Source organism: Sapajus apella, unplaced genomic scaffold (genome assembly GCF_009761245.1).
Source record: "Sapajus apella isolate SASKATOON/1434 unplaced genomic scaffold, GSC_monkey_1.0 scaffold48, whole genome shotgun sequence".
In the NCBI taxonomy this organism is placed as follows: Eukaryota; Metazoa; Chordata; class Mammalia; order Primates; family Cebidae; genus Sapajus; species Sapajus apella.
Window position 1 is genome coordinate 5,765,100 of NW_022436988.1, and position 25,572 is coordinate 5,790,671.

The window sequence follows — 25,572 nt, forward strand, 5'->3', positions numbered from 1 at the left end:
AAGAGCGAGACTCCACCTCAAAAAAAAAAAAAAAGTCAGTATGACAAGAAATGTAGCAAGTTAAACTTTACTTCTGAATTCTTTACTACTTAAGTTAGACTAAGTTATAATTTAGCCACCTGTAATCTCAGCATTTTGGGAGGCTAAGGTAGGAGAATTACTTGAGGTCAGGAGTTCGAGACCAGCTTGGCCAACATGGTGGAACCCTGTTCTCTACTAAAAATACAAAAATCAGCCAGAAATGGTGGCAGAGCTAATCCCAGCTCTCCAGAGGCTGAGGCAGGAAAATAGCCTGAAACCGGGAGGCAGATGTTGCAGTGCGTCAAGACTGCACCACTGCACTCCAGCCTGGGTGACAGAGCGACTCTGTATAAAAAGAAAAATTCTAAAACATAAAACTGTAGAACTACCATGTGTCTATGTGATTGGTAATGTTGCTTTTGCCAACTCATTAGAAAGATTAGAGGAGATATACACAAAGTTAAAAATTATGAGTGACCATAAGACTTAAGATAATTAAAAACAAAAATCACAGATTAAAGAAAAAGAATACAAAAAAGCATGTTAGGCTTTCGTAATGTGGCGGTGTTGCTAACTAACATGGGAATCTTCAGATTCCAACACTGTCAATCAACAGGCCGGCTTCCCTGAATAAAGAACAAGGCCAAGGCAGTGTTCTGAGTGTGACATGGACTAGGTGTCTTCCTCCGTGGCCATGTGCTTACCAACTCAGAGGCTGGTCCATGAGGAGAATAAGGAGGGAGTGGGAGCATGAGCTACTCACAACCCCAGCTCCTGGGAAATAACTCAAAAGCATGTGGCCTACTGACGTGGCGTCATCTTCACTCAGAAGAGACTGGTTATGTGATCGTGGTTAAGAATGTAGCTTCCTAAACAAAATGGCCTGGGTTCAAATCCTGACCCCACCACTCGCCAGCTGTGAGACCTCAGGCAAGTTAGTTCACTTCTCTGTGCCCCAGTTTTCTCACATGTAAAACCAGGGAGAAAAACAGCACCAGAGAGAGCTGCTGACAGGACTGAATAAAGACCTTAAAACAAGTGTCTAATAATGGTCAGTATACAGCAAATGGCAGCCATCTGACTGCAGTGTTTTCTCGATGACTGGTGTTAAACAGTACTCAGTGATTTGGTCTCGAGTAACCAGACTGACAGAATTAGAGATTAGGCCAACTACATGCAAGGCCTAGTTTCCCGTTACTAGATGATGTCAACAACCCGCTAAATTCACACCAGGCTCTGCTCACTACATAAGGCTTATAAAAATCTACACCCTTATGAGGCTGAAATTTCACTAAGATCCTGAAAATTAAAGCTCAAACTTCTCTCATCTCTGATAAATCTCTGAACTCTTTTTACAGCTTCCGAAAATCTGAATGTATGAATATTTGGAACACAATGTTGCTTTGTAACTTGACACTGTCTGTAAGCCAGACCTTGCTCTGTAAAGTCTAAACACATGCAGTTAATCCTGCGTGATCACTAGCTGAAGGACGCAGATTCCACAGAGATACACATTCAGTGACTTCTAGACTGGAAGAAACAATGGCTGTGGAAGCCGGGTGACTATGGGCAGAAAGAGATTCCCCGATTTCACGTAGCCCTGGCCCTGCACGCTGGGCGTGGAGCCAACACTCACTTTGCCCTTGTGGGTCTCCTGGAGCCACTGGCGAAGTCTAATGAGGCAGCTCTCCTGAAGCGGAGTCAAATCGCCCAAGTATCTCTTGATGTAGTCGGCATCTAGTTTGTCTGGAATGTAAGCGACACTGATTTACAACAAAGAACACTGACGCTTTAGGCTCCCAAAGTCCTTCTGCTCAGTGGAGTTAATGAGTGGCCGTAGAGTCTAGAGGCAAATGAAACCACAGAGATGGCAGATGTAAACCAGGTCCCTAGCGGACTTCAGGGACAGGCTTTGAGAGAAGTCACTGACTAAACCACAGGTAAACTTTCTAACTCACTCATCTTTCCCTGGTTACCGCTGAGTTACCTCTATTGCCAAATCACAATACTACTCATGGCTATAACAGATATTAATGACTGTTTTAATTCTAAGAGAAACATAACACAAAAAGAACTTACAAGACATAAAATTTAAGAAAAAACAAAAAAATAAGCAAATCTAAATCTATTTTGAATAGGGCTACTGTGTTCAAGAATGTAAGAAATCTGGTGGCTCACGCCAGTAATCCCAACTACTCAGGAGGCTGAGGCAGGCAGATCACCTAACGTCAGGAGTTCAAGACCAGCCTGGCCAACATGGTGAAACAGTCTCTACTAGGAATACAAAAATTAGCCAGGTGTGGTGGCACATATCTGTAATCCCAGCTATTCAGGAGGCTGAGGCAGGAGAATCACTTGAACTCAGGAGGCGGAGGCTGCAGTGAGCCAAGATGGCACCACTGTACTCCAGCCTGGGCAGAGTGAAACTCTGCCTCAAAAAAAAAAAATAATAATAATATAAGAAACGCTAGGCACGGTGGCTCAAGCCTGTAATCCCAGCACTTTGGGAGGCCGAGGCGGGTGGATCACGAGGTCAAGAGATCGAGACCATCCTGGTCAACATGGTGAAACCCTGTCTCTACTAAAAATACAAAACATTAGCTGGGCATGGTGGCGCGTGCCTATAATCCCAGCTACTCGGGAGGTTGGGGCAGGAGAATTGCCTGAACCCGGGAGACGGAGGTTGCGGTGAGCCGAGATCGCGCCATTACACTCCAGTCTGGGTAACAAGAGTGAAACTCCGTCTCAAAAAAAAATAATAAGAAGAAGAAGAAGAAGAAGAAACTTTTTTCCTGATAAGGTAAAATAAACTAGACGAATGAGACAGCAAAGTAAGTATAACAAAAATTCCCAAGTTAAAAAATAAAATACATCCCCAAACCATCTGCCCACCCCCATCACTTGTTGAAATCCCACAAATGGCACAGTTTGGCTGTAGAGAAAAATGTACAGAAAAATAAACACCCAGCTTGGGCTACATAGTGAGACCATCTCTACAAAAAATTTTTAAAATTAGCCAGGTGTGGGCTGGGCATGGTGGCTCATGCCTGTAATCCCAGCACTCTGAGAGGCCAAGGTGGGTGGATCGCAAGGTCAGGAGTTCAAGACAAGCCTGGCCAACATGGTGAAACCCCATCTCTACTAAAAATACAAAAAATTAGCTAGACGTGGTGGCACATGCCTGGAGTCCCAGCGACTTGGGAGGCTGAGGCAGGAGAATCAGTTGAACCTGGAAGGCAGAGGTTTCAGTGAGCCAAGATTGCACACTGCACTCTAGCCTGGGTAACAGAGCAAGACTCCATCTCAAAAAAAAAAAAAAAGAAAAAAGAAAAACACCTTCCTTAGGTCGGGCATGGTGGCTCATGCCTATAATCTCAGCACTGTGGGAGGCCGAGGTGGAAGGACTGCTTGAGCCCAAGAGTTCAAAATCATCCTGAGCAACACAGTGAGACCTCCTCTCTTAAACTAACAAACACCTTCTGGTATCAATAAAATAATAATTTGACATAACCCCTTTTCCCTATTAACAAAAACTCTAATAAAAAGTAAAATGAATGTGTTATAAAAGCTAGAGGACAAGGGCCAGAAACGAGAGACAGGTCTTTTCTTTATGAGTTACCTAATGTCCCAAGGAATGGGCAAAGCAAACAGAGAGAAAATGGCAACGCAGATTTCCCCAGCCTTGCTCTCAGGATGAAGCCCTGCCAGACCCACCATCAGGGGTGCCCACCACGGGCTCAGGTGCGCTGGGGCTGCTGAGGGCATCGCCACTTAGCCCCTCCTTGAGGGCAGCATCTGGGATGACGACGGCCATGGACGCTGCTTGTTTCTTGCAGGAGGATGAAGATGTCTCTGCAGAGGGCGTGATGGAAGGTGGAGTCCAACGGGGCACAAAGGTTATGCCCTCTTCTTCCAACTGGCGAAGGTAGTATTCAATGATTTCCTTTCCCTTTACAACAAAACCAGTTTAAAGGTGAGTATATATTCAACATTCAAATTATTCAGCCCTCCCAAGATTTCTCTTTTTTTCTAGCCAACAGAAGATGGTGAACCTCACAAGCTTTTTTATTGAGACAGGGTCTTGCTTTGCAGCCCAGGCTGGAGTGCAGTGGCATGATCACAGCTCACTGTACACTCAACCTCCTGGACTCAAGCCACCCTCCTACCTCAGCCTCCCCAGTAGCTGAGACTATAGGCATGTGCCACCAAACCCGGCTAATTTTTGTATTCTTTGTAAAGACGGGGTTTCGCAATGTTGCCCAGGCTGGTCTTGAACTCTTGGACTCAAGCATTTGCCCACCTCAGCCTCCCAAAGTACTGGGATTACAGGCATGAGCCATTGCGCCCAGTCCCTCACAAGCTTTTAAAACACCAATAAAACTGAATTGCTACAAAATAAACAGGAAAATACAGCCAAATGCTTTTGTGTTTTTACCTACTCTTTTCCAAGGTTTAGGAAATAATACCTAAAGAGATGGAATTTTTATATGACTATTTTTAAATGCTGATTTATGGTACTTGTACTCAGTATATGATTTATGTCTCAATTCAAATTCTTTCCAATGCAGTTCCCTGAAAATGAGCCTTCAAAAACCACTCCATAATCCCACACTGATACATTTCAAAACCACAATTCCGCAACAATGGATGAGCAACAGCACAAAAACCAGAAGGGAAGGTCTTCGTGGAAGAACTAATAATCCAAGGGGGGCAGCCTGCCCGGCAAGCCTCTCCCCAGGACCCAGGCCTCCTCCCGACCCTGCAGCAAGGCCTGGGCGCTGTACGCCAGCTGCTGCTGCCTCTCCCCAGTCTCCACCTCTCTCAGCAATCCCAAGCAGAGAGTGCCACGGCTGTAGCTACAGGCACCTCCTTCGTCCATTAGCAGCCAGCACAACCTGAGCTCCTATACCCAAAGATGAGGCCGGGGGTAGGGATCACAGCATCTTCCACCCAAGAAATGCTGCATATCTCTCGCTAACCAATCCCCAGCCTTCCAAAAAGACAGGTCACCCCAGAGACTCCTGCCCACCCTCTGCCATAAAATCCCAAAATATACTCACTTTCTTAATGTTGCTGGTATATTGTTTCATTGCAATTTTTTCCACTGTACTTTCAAAACCAAAGAAAGATTTAATATCTAAACTTGCAGACTGCTCAAAACAGGTCCAATCTTCATTTTCAGGGTGAACCTGCAGATAAAGAGAAAGCACTCTCACTGACTGTACTGACAACAGAATGTCACTTGTCTGCTCCTCAGTTTAACCAGTAACCAGAAGAAACACTTACTTTACTAACAATGTTACTACCATATAGACAGCAGACGGAAAAAAATGCCAAAATCATGTTCAAAATCAGGACCAAAGCTACGCTGTAAACTGTGAAGAGATCCAAGTAATTGTTCAAAAACATTTCAAAGATGACTGTAAAAGGAGAGCTTCCTTTTCTTTTCTTTTCTTTTTTTTTTTTGAGACGGAATCTCGCTCTGTCGCCAGGCTGGAGTGCATTGGTACAATCTTTGCTCACTGCAACCTCTGCCTCCCAGAGCGATTCTCCTGCCTCAGCCTCCCAAGTGCCCACCTAATCTTCATATTTTTAGTAGAGACGGAGTTTCACCATGTGCGCCCGGATGGTCTCGATCTCCTGACCTCGTGATCCACCCGCCTCAGCCTCCCAAAGTGCTGGGATTACAGGCGTGAGCCACCATGCCCTGCCTATTTTCATTTTTGGTTCATTCATTCATTCAACATACTCACTGAACAGTCTTCCATTATGAACAAAAAGGTACTGGTCTTGGAAGCGTTCAACAGTCTAACAGAGGAGACAATCAGCCATAAACACAGTATGTAAGAAAATTAAATATAAGTAAGCGCTGCCGAGAAAAGAAAACTTGGAGCAGGTTAACAGAACCAGGGGTGAGGGTCAGGCGTGGTGGTTCACACCTATAATCCCAACACTTTGGGAGGTCAACGTGGGCGGATCGCTTGAGTCCAGGAGTTTGAGAGTAGCCTGAGCAACAGAGCAAGACCTCATCTCTACAAAAAAAAAAAAAAAAAAAAAGTAAAAATTAGCCAGGCATGGTAGCATGGGCCTATAGGTCCAGCTACTTGGGAGGCTGAAGCAGGAGGATCACTTAGGCCTGGAAGGTGGAGGCTGCAGTGAACTGTGATTGTGCCACTGCACTCCAGCCTAAGTGACAGAGCAAGATCCCATCTCCGAAGAAAAAACGAAAAAAAAAAGACTGGGGGTTGGGGTGTCAGGCTGCAGAATTAAATGGGTGGCTGGGGCTGGCAAAGAAGGGGAGGCCTGAGCCAAGACGGGAGGAGGTGAGACTAGAGTTGTAGGGAGGCCCAGCGAGCACCCTGGAGCCAAAGCCCCTGGGGAAGGCTCACGGCATGACAGCCAGAAGGACAGGAGATGCATGATCAGGAGAGAACTCAGGCCCCTGCAAGCCACCATAAGGACTCTCTGGGACAACTATGGAGATGTTTCACGGTTTTGAGCCCAGAGAAGTGACTTGATCTGAGACAGTTTAAATACATCACTTTGGATTCAGTGTTGAGGATACACTGCAGGGGAGGAGGGAGAAACAGCTATCTGGCAAGAGAGGGTTCTAAAAATCTGATAACAGAAGTTCTTGAAACACGGTGGTAAGCAGTGAAGATTATTTCTAACGTATTACAGTGAGACTAGAAAAGAAGTGGCATATGAAAGTAATATTTAAGGCCAGGTGTGATGGCTCACACCTTTAATCCCAGCACTTTGGGAGGCTGAGGCAGGTGGATCACTTGAGGTCAGGAGAGCACTTGAGACCAGCCTGGCCAACACAGTGAAACTCTATCTCTACTAAAAATATAAAAATGAGCTGGGCGTGGTGGCGAGCACCTGTAATCCCAGCTACTTGGGAGGCTGAGGCAAGAGAATCATTTGAACCTGGGAGGCGGAGGTTGTAGCAAGCTGAGATTGTGCCACTGCACTCCAGCCTGGGCAATGAGTGAAACCCAGTCTCCAAAAAAAAAAAAAAAAAAAGAAAGAAAGAAAAGAAAAAGAAAGTAATATTTAAAAACAAATCAATGGGAGGCCAAGGGGCGGATCACATGAGGTCAGGAGTTCCAGACCAGCCTGGCCAATATGGTGAAACCCTGTCTCTACTGAAAATACAAAAATTTAGCCTGGTGTGGTGGTGCGTGCCTGTAATCCCAGCTACTCTGGAGGCTAAGGCAGGAAAATCACTTGAACCTGGGAGGCAGAGGTTGCAGTGAACCAAGATCGCGCCACTGCACTCCAGCCTGGCAAGAGAGAGAGACTCTGTCTCAAGGCATCACTTGACTGCCTTAACTACCACAACAACGTGATCCACTGCAGGAGACCATACCTGCTACCCTTCCCTCCTACACAGGAGAAGTGAGCGACATCTAATGAAGAACTGCCCTCTAAGACAACAAGAAGCACTGTTTAAAATGGTGACCAAACAATCCCCAGAAGTCCTGCATCAGCGGAACATCTTCCACCAAATGACAGGTTACTCACAGTGTAGCAGCAATGCTCGTTAATGATGACCCGATTGGAAAACGTTTCATTATGAGCCTCGATGTGCAAAGTACGTTCCCGAGAATTCAGTGAGTTTTTCTGGACAAAATAAACAAAATCAACTCCTGCGATCTTTTAAAAAAAAAAGAAATAAAGAGAAAAAGCATTTATTAATAATATCCAGTTACACAGAAGCTGTAGGTAAGTTCGTGCTGTCTTTGGGGCCCGCCCTCCAAGACATCGTTTCCCTGCTTTACCTTCTTCAGCAGCCTGGGCGCGTCCACGTCCAGCTTACAGCGCCTTTCGATGACGTGAATGGCCCCATCTTCACTCTTGAATTCATTCACAGTGTCACTGCCCACGAACATCGGAATCAAGGGACACGTAGGGAACCTCCTTTCATAGGCCTATACATTTAAAAACAAACAAAGCAGAAGTGAGCCAAGACGCAACCTGATATCCTGCCGCTGAGCATGTTCTCCCTGGAACAGCATCTCTCCGTGCACGGCAGCAGCCAGGCCTCAACCGTCTGTCTTCACATCTGAAGCTTTCAATAAAGAAGAAAAAGACACTCGATGTCCATGGATTGATTGGAAGATTCAACCTAGTAATGATCTCAACCCCCTCCATTACTAACACCATTCCTCACAAAACCCCAGCAGGATTTTTTAGTAGCTTTAGACAAGACTGTTTTAAAATTTATATGGAAAGACAAAGGATCTAGAACAACTCTGAAAAACAATTTTGAAAAAGATGAATAAATTGGGAGGAATCAGTCACCTTGGTATTAAGGCTTATTATATAACTATGGTCATCAAGACCATCCAGTATTAGTAGAGGGGTAACTGATACACAGATCAATGGGGCAAAATATGGAACCTAGAAATAGACCCAAACAAATACACCCAACTGATTTTTTTTTAAATATCTGCAGCTTTGCCAGGGAACCCCAACTGATTTTCAACAAAGATGTAAAAGCAGTGGGGGAAAGAGAGGAGGCTAGCCTTTTCAACAGGTTGCTGGAGCAATTACACATCCACAAAAGCAGTAATAGTAACAACAATGAATCTTGACCTAAACCTCACACCTTACATAAAAATTAACTCAAAATGGGTCAGGGACTTAAATGAAAAACATAAAACTAAAACTTTTAGGAAAAAAAAAATAGAAAATCTTTGGGATCCTGGGCTAGGCAGAGTTCTTAGAGGTGACACCCAAATCACAATCCATAGGAGGATAAACAGATAAAAGGGGGTTCATCAATGTTAAGAACATTTGCTCAGCTAAAGACCCTGTCAGGAGGATGAAAAAACAAACTACAAAATGGGAGGAAGTATTTACAAACCACATATCCGACAAATGACTAGTGCCTAGAGTACATGGAAGACTCTCAGAACTTAACATAAATAAAGTGAACCAGGAGAACACTGGTTTGGACTGAGCTCCTGCACCAGGCCTAACAGACCAAACCAAAATGGAGGCCCTCTTGCTAAGCTCCACACCACCAAGCCAAAAGTAAGCTGCTTATCTGACTTTCGAAGAAATCAGGAGAGAGAGAGAACAGCAAATCCCCAAATGGGCCAGTTTGGGCCAGCGTGATAAGGAAGCTCCCCCTCTGAAACCACCTATCTGCTCTCTGTTCTCTGTGTCTGCTTTCCTCACCCTTTTTCTGTCTACAAAGCCAACTACTTCTGCTCAGCTTATGAGAACACTCATTCTATTTTACAGAATTCTACAGAATGAGGTGTTGCCTGATTCTGGGATCACAAAAGCCAATTAATATCCCTACATTGAATTTGTTGTAATTTTGTCTTTTGACACACAATTAAACTTAAAAAATGGTTAAGGTGATAAATTTCTGTACTTTTACCATGATCAAAAAAATAAAACAAAACTCAGAGAGTTTTAAAATGTCCAATTAGAAAATGGGCAAGAGGCCGGGCGCGGTGGCTCAAGCCTGTAATCCCAGCACTTTGGGAGGCCGAGGCGGGTGGATCACGAGGTCAAGAGATCGAGACCATCCTGGTCAACATGGTGAAACCCCGTCTCTACTAACAATACAAAAAATTAGCTGGGCATGGTGGCACATGCCTGTAATCCCAGCTACTCGGGAGGCTGAGGCAGGAGAATTGCCTGAACCCAGGAGGCGGAGGTTGCGGTGAGCCGAGATCGCGCCATTGCACTCCAGCCTGGGTAACAAGAGCGAAACTCCGTCTCAAAAAAAAAAAAAAAGAAAAAAAAAAAGAAAATGGGCAAGAGACAGGAACAGACATCTCACCCAAGAGGACACACGGATGGCAAATAAGCACAGGCGTTCATTAGAGAAAGGGGCCATTAGGGAAATCCAAATTAAAATCACAAAGAGGTATCATCATACAACTATCAGAATGGCTAAAATAAAAACCAGGGACACCACCAAATGCTGGTCAGGATGTGAAATTAATGAATCCCTTACAAAACACTGGTAGGAATGTAAAATGGTGCAACCCCTCTAGAAAACAGGTATCTTCTTAAAACCTAAGCCCAACAACCGCACTCCTGGGCATTTATCCCAGAGAAATGAAAGCTTGCGTTCACACAAAACCCTACATATAAACATTCATAGCAGCATTACTCATAATAGTCAAAAACTGGAAACTCCTCAGAGATGTCCTTTGTGCGCGAGGCTAAACAAACTGTGGTGCATCCACACCACGGAACGCTCTCAGCAAAAAAAGGAATGAACTATTGATGCATGTGAGGAACTGGATGAATCGTGGGAGAATTATGCTAAGCTAGAAAAAAAAAAAAAAAAAAGCCTCAGCCCTTACATACTGTATGATTCCATTTGCGTCACATTCGTGAAAAGACAAAAGTATAGGAACCAAAAACAGGTGAGTGGTGGTCAGGGGCTGAGGAAGGGGGGGACGGGGGAAGCAGGTGTGGCTGCAAGAGGGCCACAGGAGAGAGCCTGGGAAATGCGCTGCATCTTGACCGCACGCAGGGCAGGGCAATGTTCTGATCGTGATGGTGCAGGCAGCTTTGCAAGATGTTATCACTGGGGGAAGTGGAGTAAAGAACACATGAGATCTTTCAATATGATTCCTTGTGAATAATTAAGTTATTCAACATTATTCTTTATGAATAATTTAATTTACTCTGTAGCAATCTACAAAGATTACCAAACTAAAGACACTGCAGAATTCACGTTAAAACCTAAGCAATCCAGAGGCCCAGGCGTGCAGATCACTTGAGCCCAAGAGTTTGAGACCAGCCTAGGCAACATGACAAAACCCAATCTCTACAAAAAAACATAGAAATTAGCCAGGTGTGGTGGTACAAGGCTGTAATTCCAGCTACTCTGGGGGCTGACATGGGAGGATCACCTGAGCCTGGGAGGTACAGGCTGCAGTGACCTGTGACTGTACCACTGCACTCCAGGCTGGGCAAGAGTAAGACCCTGTCTCAAAAAAAAAAAAAAAAAAAAATCCAATAGCTCACAGTGCATGTGAACAGGAAACTATAGGACATAGGGTAATAAGGCTGGGCACAATGGCTCACACCTGTAATCCCAGCACTTTGGGAGGCCAATATGGGCAGATCACTTGATGCCAGGCATTTGAGACCAGTCTGACCAACGTGTCGAAACCCCATCTCTACTAAAAATACAAAAATTAGCCAGGCATGGCAGCACACACCTGTAAATCCAGCTAGTTGGGAGGCTAAGGTGGGAAAATCATTAGAACCTGGGAGGCAGAGGCTGCAGTGAGCCAAAATGTCGTCACTGCACTCCAGCCTGGGCGACAGATCGGGACACTCCACCTTAAAAAAAAGGGAGGGGGCACAGAGGGTAATAAGAATCTAGGCTTTAAGAAAGGAAGTGCAGTGCCTGCCCCTGTGGTCGGCCCCATAATAAAGGAAGGTACTGCAGGATGACTCTTGCTTGATTGATAGATGTCACTCCTCTGGAAGGTCATATGAGTTGGGCATCCCCGTCTCCAAAATGCCTAGGACCAGCTGCGCTTCAGATTTCAGATTTTTTTTTTTTTTTTTTTGGGATTTTGGAATATTTGCATTATACTTACTGGTCAAGCATCTCAAATCCAAAGATCCAAATCCAAAATGCCCCGATGGGCACTTCCTTTGAGCATCATGTCTGTGCTCAAAAAGCTTCTGATCTGGAGCATTTCAGATTTCAGATTTTCAGATTTGAGATGCTCAACCTGTACTAAAAAGGGGGTGGGTGAGAATATAAATTCCCATCTTAAATTAATCACAACCAAAGAGTTAAGGAAGAAACTTATGATGTTAAAGATATGAATAGAAATGGCAGAAATGGCTTTGATTTTACTTCTCACAGACACAAGTGGTTTCAGAGCATCATTATACCGAAAATCTCCCCTTTCTGGCAGAAATTCCCTGACATTTACCTTCAACAGGACTGCCCTTCTGAATAGAGTACACAGATCACAAACACTGTCATGAAGCTCCCAGAGGGACTGGAGGATCACAGGAATTCCTCCACCTGGATTTTTACAATAATTCCTTCAAAGTCACCCTCAGTTTTCTTGTCTGTGTCTCACTTTCTCTCCATGATGTTACAAGGTTAAATCAATCTGAAAAGCATGCGCCCCACACCAGCTGCCTACATATAAAGGGCCACGCTAGTCAGTACAGGAGGGAGCAGAGTAAAGGGAGTCAATGGCATCCATGAGGGTCATAAGGATACGAAAGTGCCAGGAGGCAGACGGGGAAGGACACACTTTGCATGGAAGGGCAGCGTGGGGAAAGCTTTCGAGAGAGAGGTGCACACACGCTGGGCCTCAAGGCGTGGCAGGGTCTGTTCACAGTCAGTGAGGCAGAGAGCATTTCCAGGGAAGAACTCAGGAGTGCAACTGCAAGGAAACCTCAGGCGGCAGCAGGGACCCACAGCCCCAGGGCAGGGAAGTGGTGGAAGGTGAGGCCAGGGGTTGATGTGGCCCATGGGGAGGTGGCATAGACCATGCCTTGCCAGGCGCAGACAGAAGGCCCTGGCCTTCTCCTCTCTAGGAGCGAGAACAGGTGGCCAGAGTCACATTTTCAGAAAATTAATATGACAGTCATGTGCAGGATGGTCTGGAAACGATGCAAAACCCACATGTGGTGGCCAATTATATTTGCTTTTTAAATGTTCTTACTTTGGAAGTTAAAAATATATTCTTTATATTTATCTACTCCCCTCTTCTACTCAAACACATTTCTGAATCCTGTTACTGCCAGAATTTTGAAAAATCGTGCAGTATCTGTCTCTTCATGCACTTTATGTAAACAACACTTAAGAAGTTTAATCACCTGCTCAGATCCCACCACAGTAAGTCCCATTCAAACCCGTAAGAATTTATTAAGTACTGAACACATGAACAATTCCTAGGAAAAAAATGCTGACTACCATTTGTTCTATACTGACACTGAAAACCAGCTAAACTGACTTGAACTGCACTGTATTAAAAAAAAAAAAAAAAAAAGGGCCAGGCGCGGTGGCTCAAGCCTGTAATCCCAGCACTTTGGGAGGCCGAGGCGGGTGGATCACGAGGTCAAGAGATCGAGACCATCCTGGTCAACATGGTGAAACCCCATCTCTACTAAAAATACAAAAAATTAGCTGGGCATGGTGGCGCGTGCCTGTAATCCCAGCTACTCAGGAGGCTGAGGCAGGAGAATTGCCTGAACCCAGGAGGCGGAGGCTGCGGTGAGCCGAGATCGCGCCATTGCACTCCAGCCTGGGTAACAACAGCGAAACTCTGTCCCAAAAAAAAAAAAAAAGCAAAAACAAAAAAACTGGCTTTGTACACTCCAGTACTAAGATGTACCAAGAAGTGGAGACTTAGAAAGATTTCAAACAAAATGAGTCTTTTTAAGGGACATAAAGGGCAGAGTGAGCACTTACTAAGAAGTAGCCTGATCTTGGGTCTGTCCTATTTCAGTACATGAACTAGACCATTTTCAAAATACACACACCATCCTTCCAATTCTTGAAATAGAGTGGTCAGCATAAGGCGTCACCCACGCAGCCTCACCTTGAATTTAAACCACACTAAAAACTTTCCCTTCCCTGTAAAATCATCCACCCATGTAGACTCTCATTTGCAGACACATTCACTTTACCTTGGCATGCCCAGGCAGACGGCATTGAAGGTATCCAGGCTAAGGAGCAGTTAACTCAGAAGCTGCAGGGACCTCTCCAGAGCCCCGTCAGTATCGGGGCAGTTAGTAAGTGCCTCCCTTACTCCCTCCAGGTTCTCTTCCGAGACTGTGGTTCTGCCACCAAATGCACTGCTAGGTCACAGGGCAGAGACTTTTTATCCCACTTCTCTTTTTATCCCCAGGAGAATAAGGCCTTCAGTGCCTAAAGCTGTTGTTCAATAAACATTTTTCGAAGTACAGAATGCAAGCTTACTCAATAAAAAGATAAATCCCGCCTTCTGTTTCTGCCCTCTTTTACCCCAGCCCGTCTTTCAGAGATATGTTAAGGTCAGTGAATTCTGCATACTGTCAGCATACACAATTCTAACTGTGGAGGGTTCTGGAAGAGAAAAGACTGCAAAAAGCAGATGTAGTTTTCATCTCTGGGATGGCTTAGGTACCAGAACCTGTACAAAGTCTGTAAGCAGGCCCTGAAAAACAGCAGCATTCTAATTTTATTAAAAACATCAATCTATGTCCTGACTCCCCTAGCTCTTTCCATTGGAAGGGACGAAAAACAATGACATCTCAGTTCATGAGGAGCAAAGTTGGCAGGCAGATCTTGACTTCCAAATACCATTCGCTATTAAAAAGGAATCCATGTTTCTTGGAGAAATGGTTGATTATAAGTCTGGAGCAAGGGAAGGTCAAGGTGAGGCAGAAACATTTCTTACCAGGAGGTGAGGGAGTGCTCAGTGATAGATGGGGACATGTCCAAGGGACAGAGGAACTAGCCTGAAGGAGCTCCACTCACCAAGTCCGGGATAATTAGAACACCAGAAAGAAAAAAGGTGGCAAAGCATTACAAACCACATAGTGACACTCGACAGGGGAGAAAATGTTACAGAAAAAAAAATCTAATAAAACACAGAAGGAGTGAAAATTAAGAAATCACAATTTTCTAGCCACCGATGTACAATAGCTGATTCAGACAAGGATCATCAACGAATGCTAATGAAAGGCATTCAGAAGAGACAGTCTCAAATTATCGTCCTGCGGGTTACAGATAAATTGAACAAGGGGACAAAGGTGCCTTTATAATGGAAAGATCTGGTGGGCACCACCTTCACCAAATGACTGAACTGAGCCACAGTAACAGGACACCGGATGGCCTGGCACGACATCGTGGAAACAGACGTGCCTCCACAGGTGCTGCGGCTCTCAGGACAAAAATGGCTGACCCTTAGGTAACCATGAGGAAATCATCAGACAAACCCAAATTACAGAACATTCTATACAACCACCCTAGACTCTTAAATGAAATTTTAAAAAGTCAATGTCTTGAAAGATAAACAGAAAAAGCAAGGAACTGGCCGGGCGCGGTGGCTCACGCCTGTAATCCCAGCACTTTGGGAGGCCGAGGCGGGTGGATCACGAGGTCAAGAGATCGAGACCATCCTGGTCAACACGGTGAAACCCCGTCTCTGCTAAAAATACAAAAAATTAGCTGGGCATGGTGGTGCGTGCCTGTAATCCCAGCTACTCAGGAGGCTGAGGCAGGAGAATTACCTGAACCCAGGAGGTGGAGGTTGCGGTGAGCCGAGATCACGCCATTGCACTCCAGCCTGGGTAACAAGAGTGAAACTCCGTCTCAAACCCCGTCAAAAAAAAAAAAAGAAAAGAAAAGAAAAGAAAAAGCAAGGAACTGTCTGGAACAAAGGCATCTAAAGAGAACCACCAAATGCAATGCTGCACGAGCTCTTGGACTGGAATAAAAATAGCTATACGACACACCTGTGGACAGCTGAGGAAAAGCGACCACATGTTGCACATTAAACAACATTTTTCTTTTTCATTTTCTGAGACAGGGTCTCACTCTGCCGCCCAGGCTGGAGTGCAGTGGCAGTCTCAGCTCTGCATGCTCCGCCTCCTGGCTCAAGTGATCCTCCCACCTCAGACTCCCAAGTAGCTGGGACCACAGGTGCACACTACCACGCCCAGCTAATTTTTGTATTTTTAGTAGAGATGGTGTTTCGCCGTGTTGCCCAGGCTGAACTCCTGAGCTCAAACGAGCCTCCTGCCTTGGCCTTCCAAAGTGCTGGGATTACAGGTATGATCCACCACAGCCAGTCTTAAATAACATTACAGCACATAATTCTTTGCACGTGATAATAATCACAGCTAGGTAGAATTATAACTATTCTGAGGCAAAACATGTTTTAGTATTTAGGGGTAAAGTAAAGCAACTTACTTTCAAATATTTCTACAAAATATATGTGCATATGTGTTTGTGAGAGACAGAAAAAGCAAATGTGCTAATTTACCTAGGGGACATGTATACAGGTGTTCACAGTACTTTTCTATAATTTTTTTAAAAAATGGGCATTACTCAAAATAAAAAGTTTGGAAAATCATTAGTAGTTTGAAAAAGGTAGCTTTAGGTGAGAAAGTCCAATATAAAATAAAACCTGTGGCCGAGCGTGGTGGCTCACGCCTGTAATCCCAGCCCTTTGGGAGGCTGAGGTGGATGGATCACCCGAGGTCGGGAGTTCAAGACCAGCCTGACCAACAAATGTAAAGAAACCCCATCTCTACTAAAAATACAAAATTAGCCAGGCATGGTGGCATAAGCCTGTAATTCCAGCTATTCGGGAGGCTGAGGCAGGAAAATGGTTTGAACCTTGGAGGTGGAGGTTGTGAGTCAAGATTGCGCCATTTCACTCTAACCTGGCAGACAGAGCGAGACTCCGTCTCAAAATAATAATAATATTAAAATAAAGAAGAAAATAAAACCTGCTTTTATTACACAAAGTCAGAGCCTACACAGATTGGTACAAACCAAGAAACCAACTTACAGTTTTTATTGTCTTTTGCAATAACTGATTAAATACAACATTGCCACATTTTATATGTCAAAACTATACAAATTTTAGGTATGTCCGCAGCTCTAGGCAAGGTGGTGGCCGGCCTGGTGTGCAGCATGCGGGACAGGGCCTTCTCCCAGGGGCCTCAGCACCGGCTCCGGCATCTTGGGGCTGGGAGGGGCAGCAGCCTGGGGAGCTCACGCTTTTGAAATGAAGCCAGCAACCTGGACTTTTATGGAAAGCTTCTCTATTTTTAAAACCCCATTTGAGCCGAAGAGCCCACATCAGCAGGCCTTCACGTTTTATCTCTGCCGTTAAAGAACGTGGGAAGAGCCCTTTCTCAGCTCTCACCAGGTTCAAATCCCTGCACCAGAGGAGCGGCAGCAGTTTCCACGGATCTCTGCAAACTACCCACAGTGTCATCCAGCCATTGTCTAATACCGCCCAACTTTTACCAGACACACAATCATGAAAGGCCGAACAAAATGAACTCTCCCAGAAGTAATTTCTTCAGAGAGGGAGAAATGTTCTTTGTTGTATCCTTTTTAAAGAAAAAATTACTTCTGTAAGACAAGTAACTACTGTAATTATTTGCTCACTCATTTTTACCTAGCAATTGTTTCAATAATAAAAACAAAACTAAGCCCTCATCAACGTGACCCTGGGAGGAAGCTGCTCCTGAGTAACTGCTTCCTCCCACCCTCCTACACCCACTCTTCCTCTTTCAAAAGGGATTTCTGAGCCTGCAATTTGGAAGGCTGGCAACAGCACTTTCAGTTTTTAACCAACCTTTGAATGCAGTTTTGACATATTAAAAGCTAGTACTGTGCTAAAGAAAGCCATATTTTTGTGAAGACATTTCAACTTGAGAATTAATGAGCTGAATGCTGCACTCTGCCAGAAAAAGACATTTGAAAGAAATTCGATCTAAAGAGCCTACCTTTAAGGTGAACTACGTTCACACCCAATTTAGCCAACACACCAAGCCAGCTGTTTTCCATGCAACAACTGGGGTATTCTACGGCATCAGACATGACCCTCAAACTCATTTATACACAGAGCTGGTTTTACCCCGGAAAGAGCCAGTAAGTAAAACAACTAATGTGGCCTAAGTCTCTCTTACAAGCTGCCAGTGCTCAAACAAACAAGTATTCAACTTATCAAGAAAATGTGTCCAACTCTGTAGGCAAAGAAAGAAGAAAAGAAAAAAAGAAAAAAGGAAAGGAAAGGAGAGAAAAGGAAAGGAAAGGAGGGAAGGAGGGAAGGGAGGGAAGGGAGGGCGGGGTGGTCAAGTCCCTCTGCACTATCAAAGTAACAGCTGTTTACAGAGGGCCTACCACACGTAGGCCCTATACTAAGGATTCTAAGGAATATAAAAGTGGAAGGCGCAGGAACATGGCTGTTTAGAGAGGCAAGACATAAAAACTCATAACTAGCTGAGCAGGGTGGTTCACGTCTATAATCCCAGCACTTTGGGAGGCTGCGGTGGATGGGTCATTTCATCTGAGGTCAGGCGTTCGAGACCAGCCTGGCCAATATGGTGAGACCCCCCATCTCTACTAAAAATACAAAATTAGCTGGACTTGGTGGTATGCGCCTATAATCCCAGCTACTCAGGAGGCAAGGCTGGAGAATCACTTGAATCCAGGAGGCACAGGTTGCAGTGAGCTGAGATTGCGCCACTGCATTCCAGCCTGGGTGACAAGAGTGAAGCTGTCTCAAAAACAAAGGCACACAAACAAACCTATACAACTATACTGTTATATAACTATATACAACAAGAGAAAAGAAGACTGAGAAAGGAGGCGATTAACACCAAATGAACTGTACTAACAAAAAAGCTCTAAGCTATTCAGGGGGAAACCACTTCAGGCTGGGATGGTTAACGAAGACTTTGCTGGGGAGGTGATGTCTGCACAGGGCTCTGAAGAGAAACCCTGAGAGAGAGGAGCACATTCTTGGCAGGGAGAGCATCAGCAAGAGTGAGCCAGGGATGGGCCGACTCCAGAGAAGCCTCTCAGACCCACTTACAGAACGTCCATGAACAGCTTCAAGCGCCAGTCTGCTGCTGACACTCCAAGCGAATACACATCTAAGCTAATTCTAGACCGTAAGAGTGACAAGGACCCAGGAAGACTACATTTAATCACAATCCAGTCCTCTGCAGGCTCCTTTTCCCACCCGTTTCCTCACTGGAAGGATACCAAGAGAAACGATTTCCACTTAGTCTGCTGGTAAACCCAGGTTTCAAATTGCATGCTATCTGTGAATATGTGTTCGTACCTAATAAGGCAGTTATAAAAACTAAAATTCATAAAAACTTGAGCCCTTTCAAAGAAAAGTCGGGATCCCAGTAGTTACAGCACATCCATTCAATTGTCCAAATACTTACTGACAGCCCAGAGCATCCGCAGCTAGTATTGAAGACCGCTTCTGGCAAACACACAACGGTACATGGCGTGCACGTTATATCAGGAAAGAAGTCCCACATCTAAACCAAAGTCATCTGCCTCAGGTACAGTCTTTAGTGAGACAAACACATCAAGTCACAACAGCAGGCTGCTAATCTGCACTTAGATCAAACCAGAAAATAACGCTGAGGTGGGAGGACTGCAGGAGCCTAGGAGACGGAGGTCACAGTGAGCCGTGATCATGTCACTGCACTCCCGCCTGGGTGACAGAGCCAGACCTTATCTCGGAAAAAAAAAAAAAAAAAAAAAAAAAAGAACGAAAGAAAAAATACAATGGCTATATTAAAATTAAAAACAGGCCAGGTGCGGTGGCTCACGCCCGTAATCCCACCACTTTGAGAGGCCAAGGCAGGCAGATCACCTGAGGTCAGGAGTTAGACACCAGCCTGGCCAACATCTCTACTAAAAATACAAAAATAAGCCAGGTGTGGTGGTGGGCATCTGTAATACTGGCTACTCAGGAGGTTAAGGCAGGAAAACTGCTTGAACCCAGGAGGCGGAGGCTGCAGTGAGCCAAGATCACACCACTACACTCCAGCCTGAGCGACAGAGTGAGACTCCATCTCAAAAATAATAAAATAAAATAAAAAACTAAAAACAAATGTGTAAAAATTTGACATCCTCCAAGCCATTTATTCTACGATCAAATACATATAAAGCTTAAATTATGAATTTCATCTTTAAAAACCTCAAATTCCAGCTGGGTGCAGTGGCTCATGCCTGTAATCCCAGCACTTTGGGAGGCTGAGGTGGGTAAATCACCTGAAGCCAGGAGTTCAAGACCAGCCTGGCCAACATGGCAAAACCCCGTCTCTACTAAAAGTACAAAAATTAGCCAGGGGTGGTGGTGGGCATCTATAATCCCAGCTACTCAGGAGACTGAGGCAGGAGAATCGCTTGAACTCAGAAGGCAGAGGTTGCAGTGAGCTGAGATCGCGCCACTGCACTCCAGCCTGGGCGACAAGAGCAAAGCTCCATTTCAAAAAAAAAGAAAGCCTCAAGTTCCATGGTTCTGATGATACACTTGCTCCCAAGCTAACATTTAATATGGAAAAGTAAGTTCAACCTAACATGTTATAAAATCTAAGGAAAAAGCATCATGATAGGTGTGAAGTAGCCCAATAAAAGGTTGGGTTTCTTTTCTGGGGCCTTCTCCTTAACGTATGATTCTGATGAGTATCATAGACGGCATCAATTACAGCTGAAAGAACAGACGGTAAACATGTTGCTCATATACCATGCACCAAAACATTTGCACTTCCAAGTACTTTAGCATTTTTGACCAGGAATCGGTTCTTTTTACCACCCCTCTCTCAACGCCTGCCCTCACAGTTTACCACGCAATGGTATAAAGCAGCTATGTTTACTTTTGATCAAGCAGCCATCTCAACACATACTACACAACAGACAGGGATGGGCGGAGGCCGGGAGGGCTGTGAGATATTCTGCATCAACCCGCGGGGCTTCTTCCATTTGTCCACCCACTCCTTTGCTCCAAGAGTTCCGGGCATGATGTATTTTTGCTAGAGGACAGGAGAAAGAAATTTCAAAATCTCTTTAAAAATCCACGTTTTCTCTTAGGAAACAGCACAGTTCAAGGTATGCCACCTGGGCTGCTGGGTCTGTCTCAAGGAAAGGTCACTACAGCCATTGACTACCCGTGTGTTCCAGCCTCCAGCCTACACTGAGCTTCACCTGTACTACCTTCACTTAACACACAGGGGTCCGCAACTCCTGCTGGTCCAGGGGCTGTTGGGAACCGGGCCACACAGCAGGCGAGCCAGTGTTCCTGCCCGAGTGCCACCTCCTGTCAGGTCAACAGAAGCAGCAGACTCTCATAGGAGCGAGAGCCCTACCATGAACTGAACGTATGAGGGATCTAGGCTGCAGGCTCCGGAAGAGAATCTAATGCCTGGTGACCTGAGGTAGAAGAGTTTCACCCGAAGGCATCCCCTCCACCCACTCCACAATAGGTGGAAAAACTGTCTTCCTCAAAACCAGTCTCTGGGGCCAAACAGGTTGGGGACCACTGCTTTAATGGACCTTCACATGACTTTATTAGCAGGCAACAGGGACACAATCCTAAAAGACATGGGAAAAATTACCCATAAAATCAAAAACTTCACATGTAAAAAGTTTTAATTCCACAGAGAGGTCACTCATCTGATTTATCCACACCATGATATTTTTAAATAGTGTTAAAAAACACACAGTAGTAGGGTTTTTTTCTGACCTCTTAAAATAATTCAAGTTAGTGACGCCCACACTGTGTTTAACTCTATTCTGGAAGGCTGTGTTCTTGCAGATCTGAGTGGCAGGTGGGATGGAAGTGCTCTGAACCAAAATTACTGACGACTGGCTCCTCCTCAAGAGCAAGAGAAGCTGCTACTAAATACAGCTCCATCCGCTTTAAGGTTTTCTGCCATAAATTTCCCTAAACCTTTGGGTCCTAGAAACAAGGGCTACTACATGAACACTGCCCGCAAAAAAACAGGTAACAAAGGGGAAAAGCCACGGGTACAAAGGAGCAGGCAAGCGAATCTCAGCAAAGAACTAGGACATTCCCACAAACCTAATCTGACAGTTCTGCGACACCCCCAACTCCGTCCCCCAACAACAGTGGTTGTGATTTTATACTGTTCATATGACAGCCATGTGTCCTGTCAAAATTGTTCCTGGTCCATACAAAAGACCAGGCATATGTCAATACTCCACAGTATCCGGCAGAGGATTATAGCTTCGAAGTTTCAAACCACTGCTATAAGCACAAAACAAAGAATTATGCTCAACAGAAAAATAATCATCTACTAAAACATTAGCATGTCTACATTTGGCTAAAGCAAGACTACTATTCAGACCTAGCTTTAGATACAATGTTTTAATAGAAGGACAATTTCAGACTGTTCTAGTTAAAGACAAACACTATTCCTTCTCTCCCTGCTGAAACTAACATATAACATATACGCCACTAACCATAGTTAAAACTGGTTTAACAAGGTCTTCTGGAATACTTTCTCTTAAAATACTTTTAGTGTATTCTTCTTCAACAATTTCCAGGCAAGACCACCAGGAAACTTCTGTTAACACTATTTAATACACTGGCATAAGAGACACTGAGCTTTCAAATAAAATTCAAAGTATAATCTAGTATGCCTAATTACATCTTTTGTATTTTAATTTAAATTAGAAAAATAAGGCCCATTATAGTTCTATTGTCTGTTACATTTCTGAAAGATCTCAAGATGGACATCTCAGACATTAGCCTGGGGGCTCTGTGTTTTCAGTTTGCTCACTGTCCTGAAGATAATCAACTCAGACATTCCTGACCGACTCATCTGGGTACATCTGTCCTTCAGTGCTGTCACATGTGTTCCCTTGATGTCTCAGTAACTTTTATGGTACCTCAAGGCCAAAAAATTTTACCATTTATTAAGTTATTAGGTCTAAACAATTTAGAAAGCATTTATGTCCTAATAACTTAGTAATCATTTGAAAAAATAATAAACTTAAGTTGAAGAAAAAATGTCTTTGCTTCACTTTAAAATAACCAGAAGTGGCCAGGCGAAGTGGCTTAGGCCTGTAATCCCAGCACTTTGGGAGCCGAGGTGGGTGGATCACATGAGGTCAAGAGTTCAAGACCAGCCTGACAAACAGGAAAAAAACCCTGTCTCTACTAAAAATACAAAAATTAGCCAGGTACGGTGGTGTGCGCCTGTAATCTCAGCTACACAGGAGGCTGAGGCAGGAGAATCGCTTGAATGCGGGAGGTGGAGGTTGCAGTGAGCCAAGGTCACAACACTGCACTCCAGCTTGGGCGAGAGAGCGAGACTCTGTTTCAAGACAAAAAACAACAACAACAAAAAAACATTAACTATTGTTTAAGAGACATCCTGTGGGGAAAAAAATGTTATCAATATTAGTTCGTCAATTTTAACAAACATACTGATCAAGGCAGGAGGCAGACAAATGCCTAGGCAGATAGGGGCAAGGTCCCTGGTGAAATCCAATCTTCAAGCCAGAGACAGTCCTGGGTAAATCCTTGGACAGGATTGAGAACCCACCTTCCTATTCGGTTCACTTTCCTCTGATTGATTTCCATCCTTCACCTATTTTAAATGTACCTACCTTTTCGTAATTGATTTTCTTTCTCCCCCAAACCCTGGGACAGAGTTTCGCTCCTGCTGCCCAGGCTGCAGTACAATAGCACAATCTCAGCTCACTGCAACCTCCACCTCCCGGGTTCAGGCGATTCTCCTGCCTCAGCCTCCTGAGTAGCTGGGACTACAAGCGCGCACCACCATACCCAACTAATTTTTGTATTTTTAGTAGAGAGAGAGTTTCACTATGTTGGTCAGCTGGTCTCAAACCCCTAACCTTAGGTGATCCACCTGCCCCAGGCTCCCAAAGTACTGGGATTACAGACATGAGCCACCGCACCCAAGCTCCTAACTGGTTTTCTACACTATCATGCCCACCTCTGAGTGGTGTCTTCTCTTTAACCTTTTTTGCACATACACAAAGCAATCAGCACACACTCCCTCTTCTGAGCCCATAAAAAGCCCTGGGCTCATTCCATCCCAGGAACTCTCTTGCCTTTGCGTAGGGGGACCACCCCCATGTCCCCTCCCCACTAAAAACTGTTTCATCATTCAATAAAACTTCCCACCTTGCTCACTCTTTGAGTGTCCACATGCCTACTTCTTCCTGGTGATGAGACAAGAGCCTAGACCTAGCTGAGCTATGGAGCCAAAAATCCTGCACCAATACCACACAAGATGTTAATAGCAGAGAAATCTGTAAGGTGGAAGGAGAAGGTATATGGAAATTCTCTGTACTAGCTGCTCAATTTTCTGTAAACCTGTAATTGCTCTAAAAAATAAACTCTATTAGATATGAACAAAAGAAATAAAAGCAATCAAATAACACATTGGCCAAAGGTAAAAACCAATTGTGCTCATGCTATAAGAAAACTGGCCAGGTGCAATAACTCACGCCTGTAATTCTAGCATTTCGGGATGTCAAGGTGGGTGGATCACTTGAGGCCAGGAGTTTGACACCAGCCTGGCCAACATGGTGAAACCCCTTCTCTGCTAAAAATACAAAAATTAGTTGGGTGTGGTGCTGTGCGCTTGTAATCCCAGCTACTCAGGTGGCTGAGGCAGGAGAATCACTTCAACCTGGGAGGCGGAGATTGTAGTGATCGTGACACTGCCAAACTAAGACAATTATCTCACTCATGACCCTAAAAACACAAGATGTAAATCTCACGAGACTTTGTTAGAAACCAGTTATTTTAAGTATGTAATTAGCCAACTAAAAAAAGGAACTAGGTATAAATAAGAGCATATAAGTCTCCTTCCTTCTACAGAGAAAAGAAAAGGCCAAAGGAAGATAATAGCAGAAAAACGATCACGCTTCAGTTTAGGCCCTGAGAATAAAACACTCCGTTTATCATATGAATTGTGAAAGGAAAATAAATCTTGGGGCCCCAAAATCAGTAAGTTAAAGAGAAAAGTCAAGCTGGGAGGCAAACCTGCCTCCATTCCACTCAAAGTCATCCCTCTGCTCACTGAGAAAAATGCTTCTGATTGCCTCCTTTGGAAAGTCTAATCAGAAACTCAAAAGAATGCCACGTCTGTCTCTCCCATACCTGTGACCTGGAAGCCTCCGCCCTGCCTGAGTTGTCCCGCCTTTCTGCGCGAACCAGCGTTCATCTTACATACTGACTGATGTATCATGTCTCCCTAAAATATATAAATCCAAGCTGGGCGCGCCCACCTTCGGCACATACTGTCAGGACCTCAGAAGGACACAAACCAGGGAGGCACATGGCAGAGCAATTAGAGCCTGGGGTCCTGCCAGTGGACCGCAGGAGGACCTCAGGGGGCTGTGTCACAGGCACACGTCCTCAACCCTGGCAAAATAAACTTTCTAAATTAACTAAGACCCGTCTCAGGTATTAGGGGTTCAAGGAATATAGGAAATATATGGATTTGATTACCTAACTCATTGATTAGCTACATATATCATATGCAATTGATAGGAGGAGAAAATATGGCCCTGAAGATAAACATCGGTCAGGTGGAAAGAGAACTTTAACCAAATATATGGGGAGAGGGGCTACTGAGTAACAAGATGCTCTCTGCCACAGGCTTCCAGTTACAGGTTGCACTGAATCTGGCGTCTAATGGCATTAACGTTTTCCACAGAATAAAGAAACACGATCTACCTGGAAGAGAAAGAATTCACGTCAGGAAGCAAATGCTCAGCTCCATTGTGGCCTGAATAAATGTAAACAAGAGAGTGTTGTTCCCACAGTTCTGGGAGGTCATCTGTTCTCTGGACAAAAGCCTTCTCTGCGGCACCAGACTCCACACTGCACCAGTATCTACAGCCTGGAGCTATTTTAAACTCAGCTTTCCTAGCAACTTCCTCCCACTCCCCCACCACCACCACCCTCACCCTCGCCCACCCAATCATCAGGTCTGCGACTCAGCTGGCCAAGCGTCCTTTCCCTCCACTCTTCCAGCACTGGCATTCTAGGACTA

At 44.7% G+C, this 25,572-nt stretch overlaps 1 protein-coding gene and 1 long non-coding RNA gene across 4 annotated transcripts in view; both read right to left on the bottom strand.

Annotated features, from left to right (window-relative positions):
* SEC14L1 (SEC14 like lipid binding 1) overlaps positions 1 to 25,572 on the bottom strand; it is a 62,902-nt gene that overhangs the window by 16,172 nt on the left and 21,158 nt on the right. For all 3 annotated transcript variants that reach the window (XM_032241543.1, XM_032241541.1, XM_032241542.1), the window contains exons 3-7: positions 7,806 to 7,955; positions 7,549 to 7,680; positions 5,082 to 5,210; positions 3,736 to 3,970; positions 1,658 to 1,767 (exon numbers count right to left, since the gene is read on the bottom strand). In XM_032241543.1, coding sequence (XP_032097434.1) covers positions 1,658 to 1,767; positions 3,736 to 3,970; positions 5,082 to 5,210; positions 7,549 to 7,680; positions 7,806 to 7,955 — 756 coding nt within the window. The remainder of the gene's footprint in view (positions 1 to 1,657; positions 1,768 to 3,735; positions 3,971 to 5,081; positions 5,211 to 7,548; positions 7,681 to 7,805; positions 7,956 to 25,572) is intronic.
* LOC116525595 lies at positions 18,367 to 24,596 on the bottom strand. The gene is made up of 3 exons (XR_004257741.1): positions 24,234 to 24,596; positions 21,674 to 21,684; positions 18,367 to 18,377 (listed from the first exon to the last, which is right to left on the bottom strand). It is a non-coding gene; the product is annotated as an uncharacterized LOC116525595 (long non-coding RNA).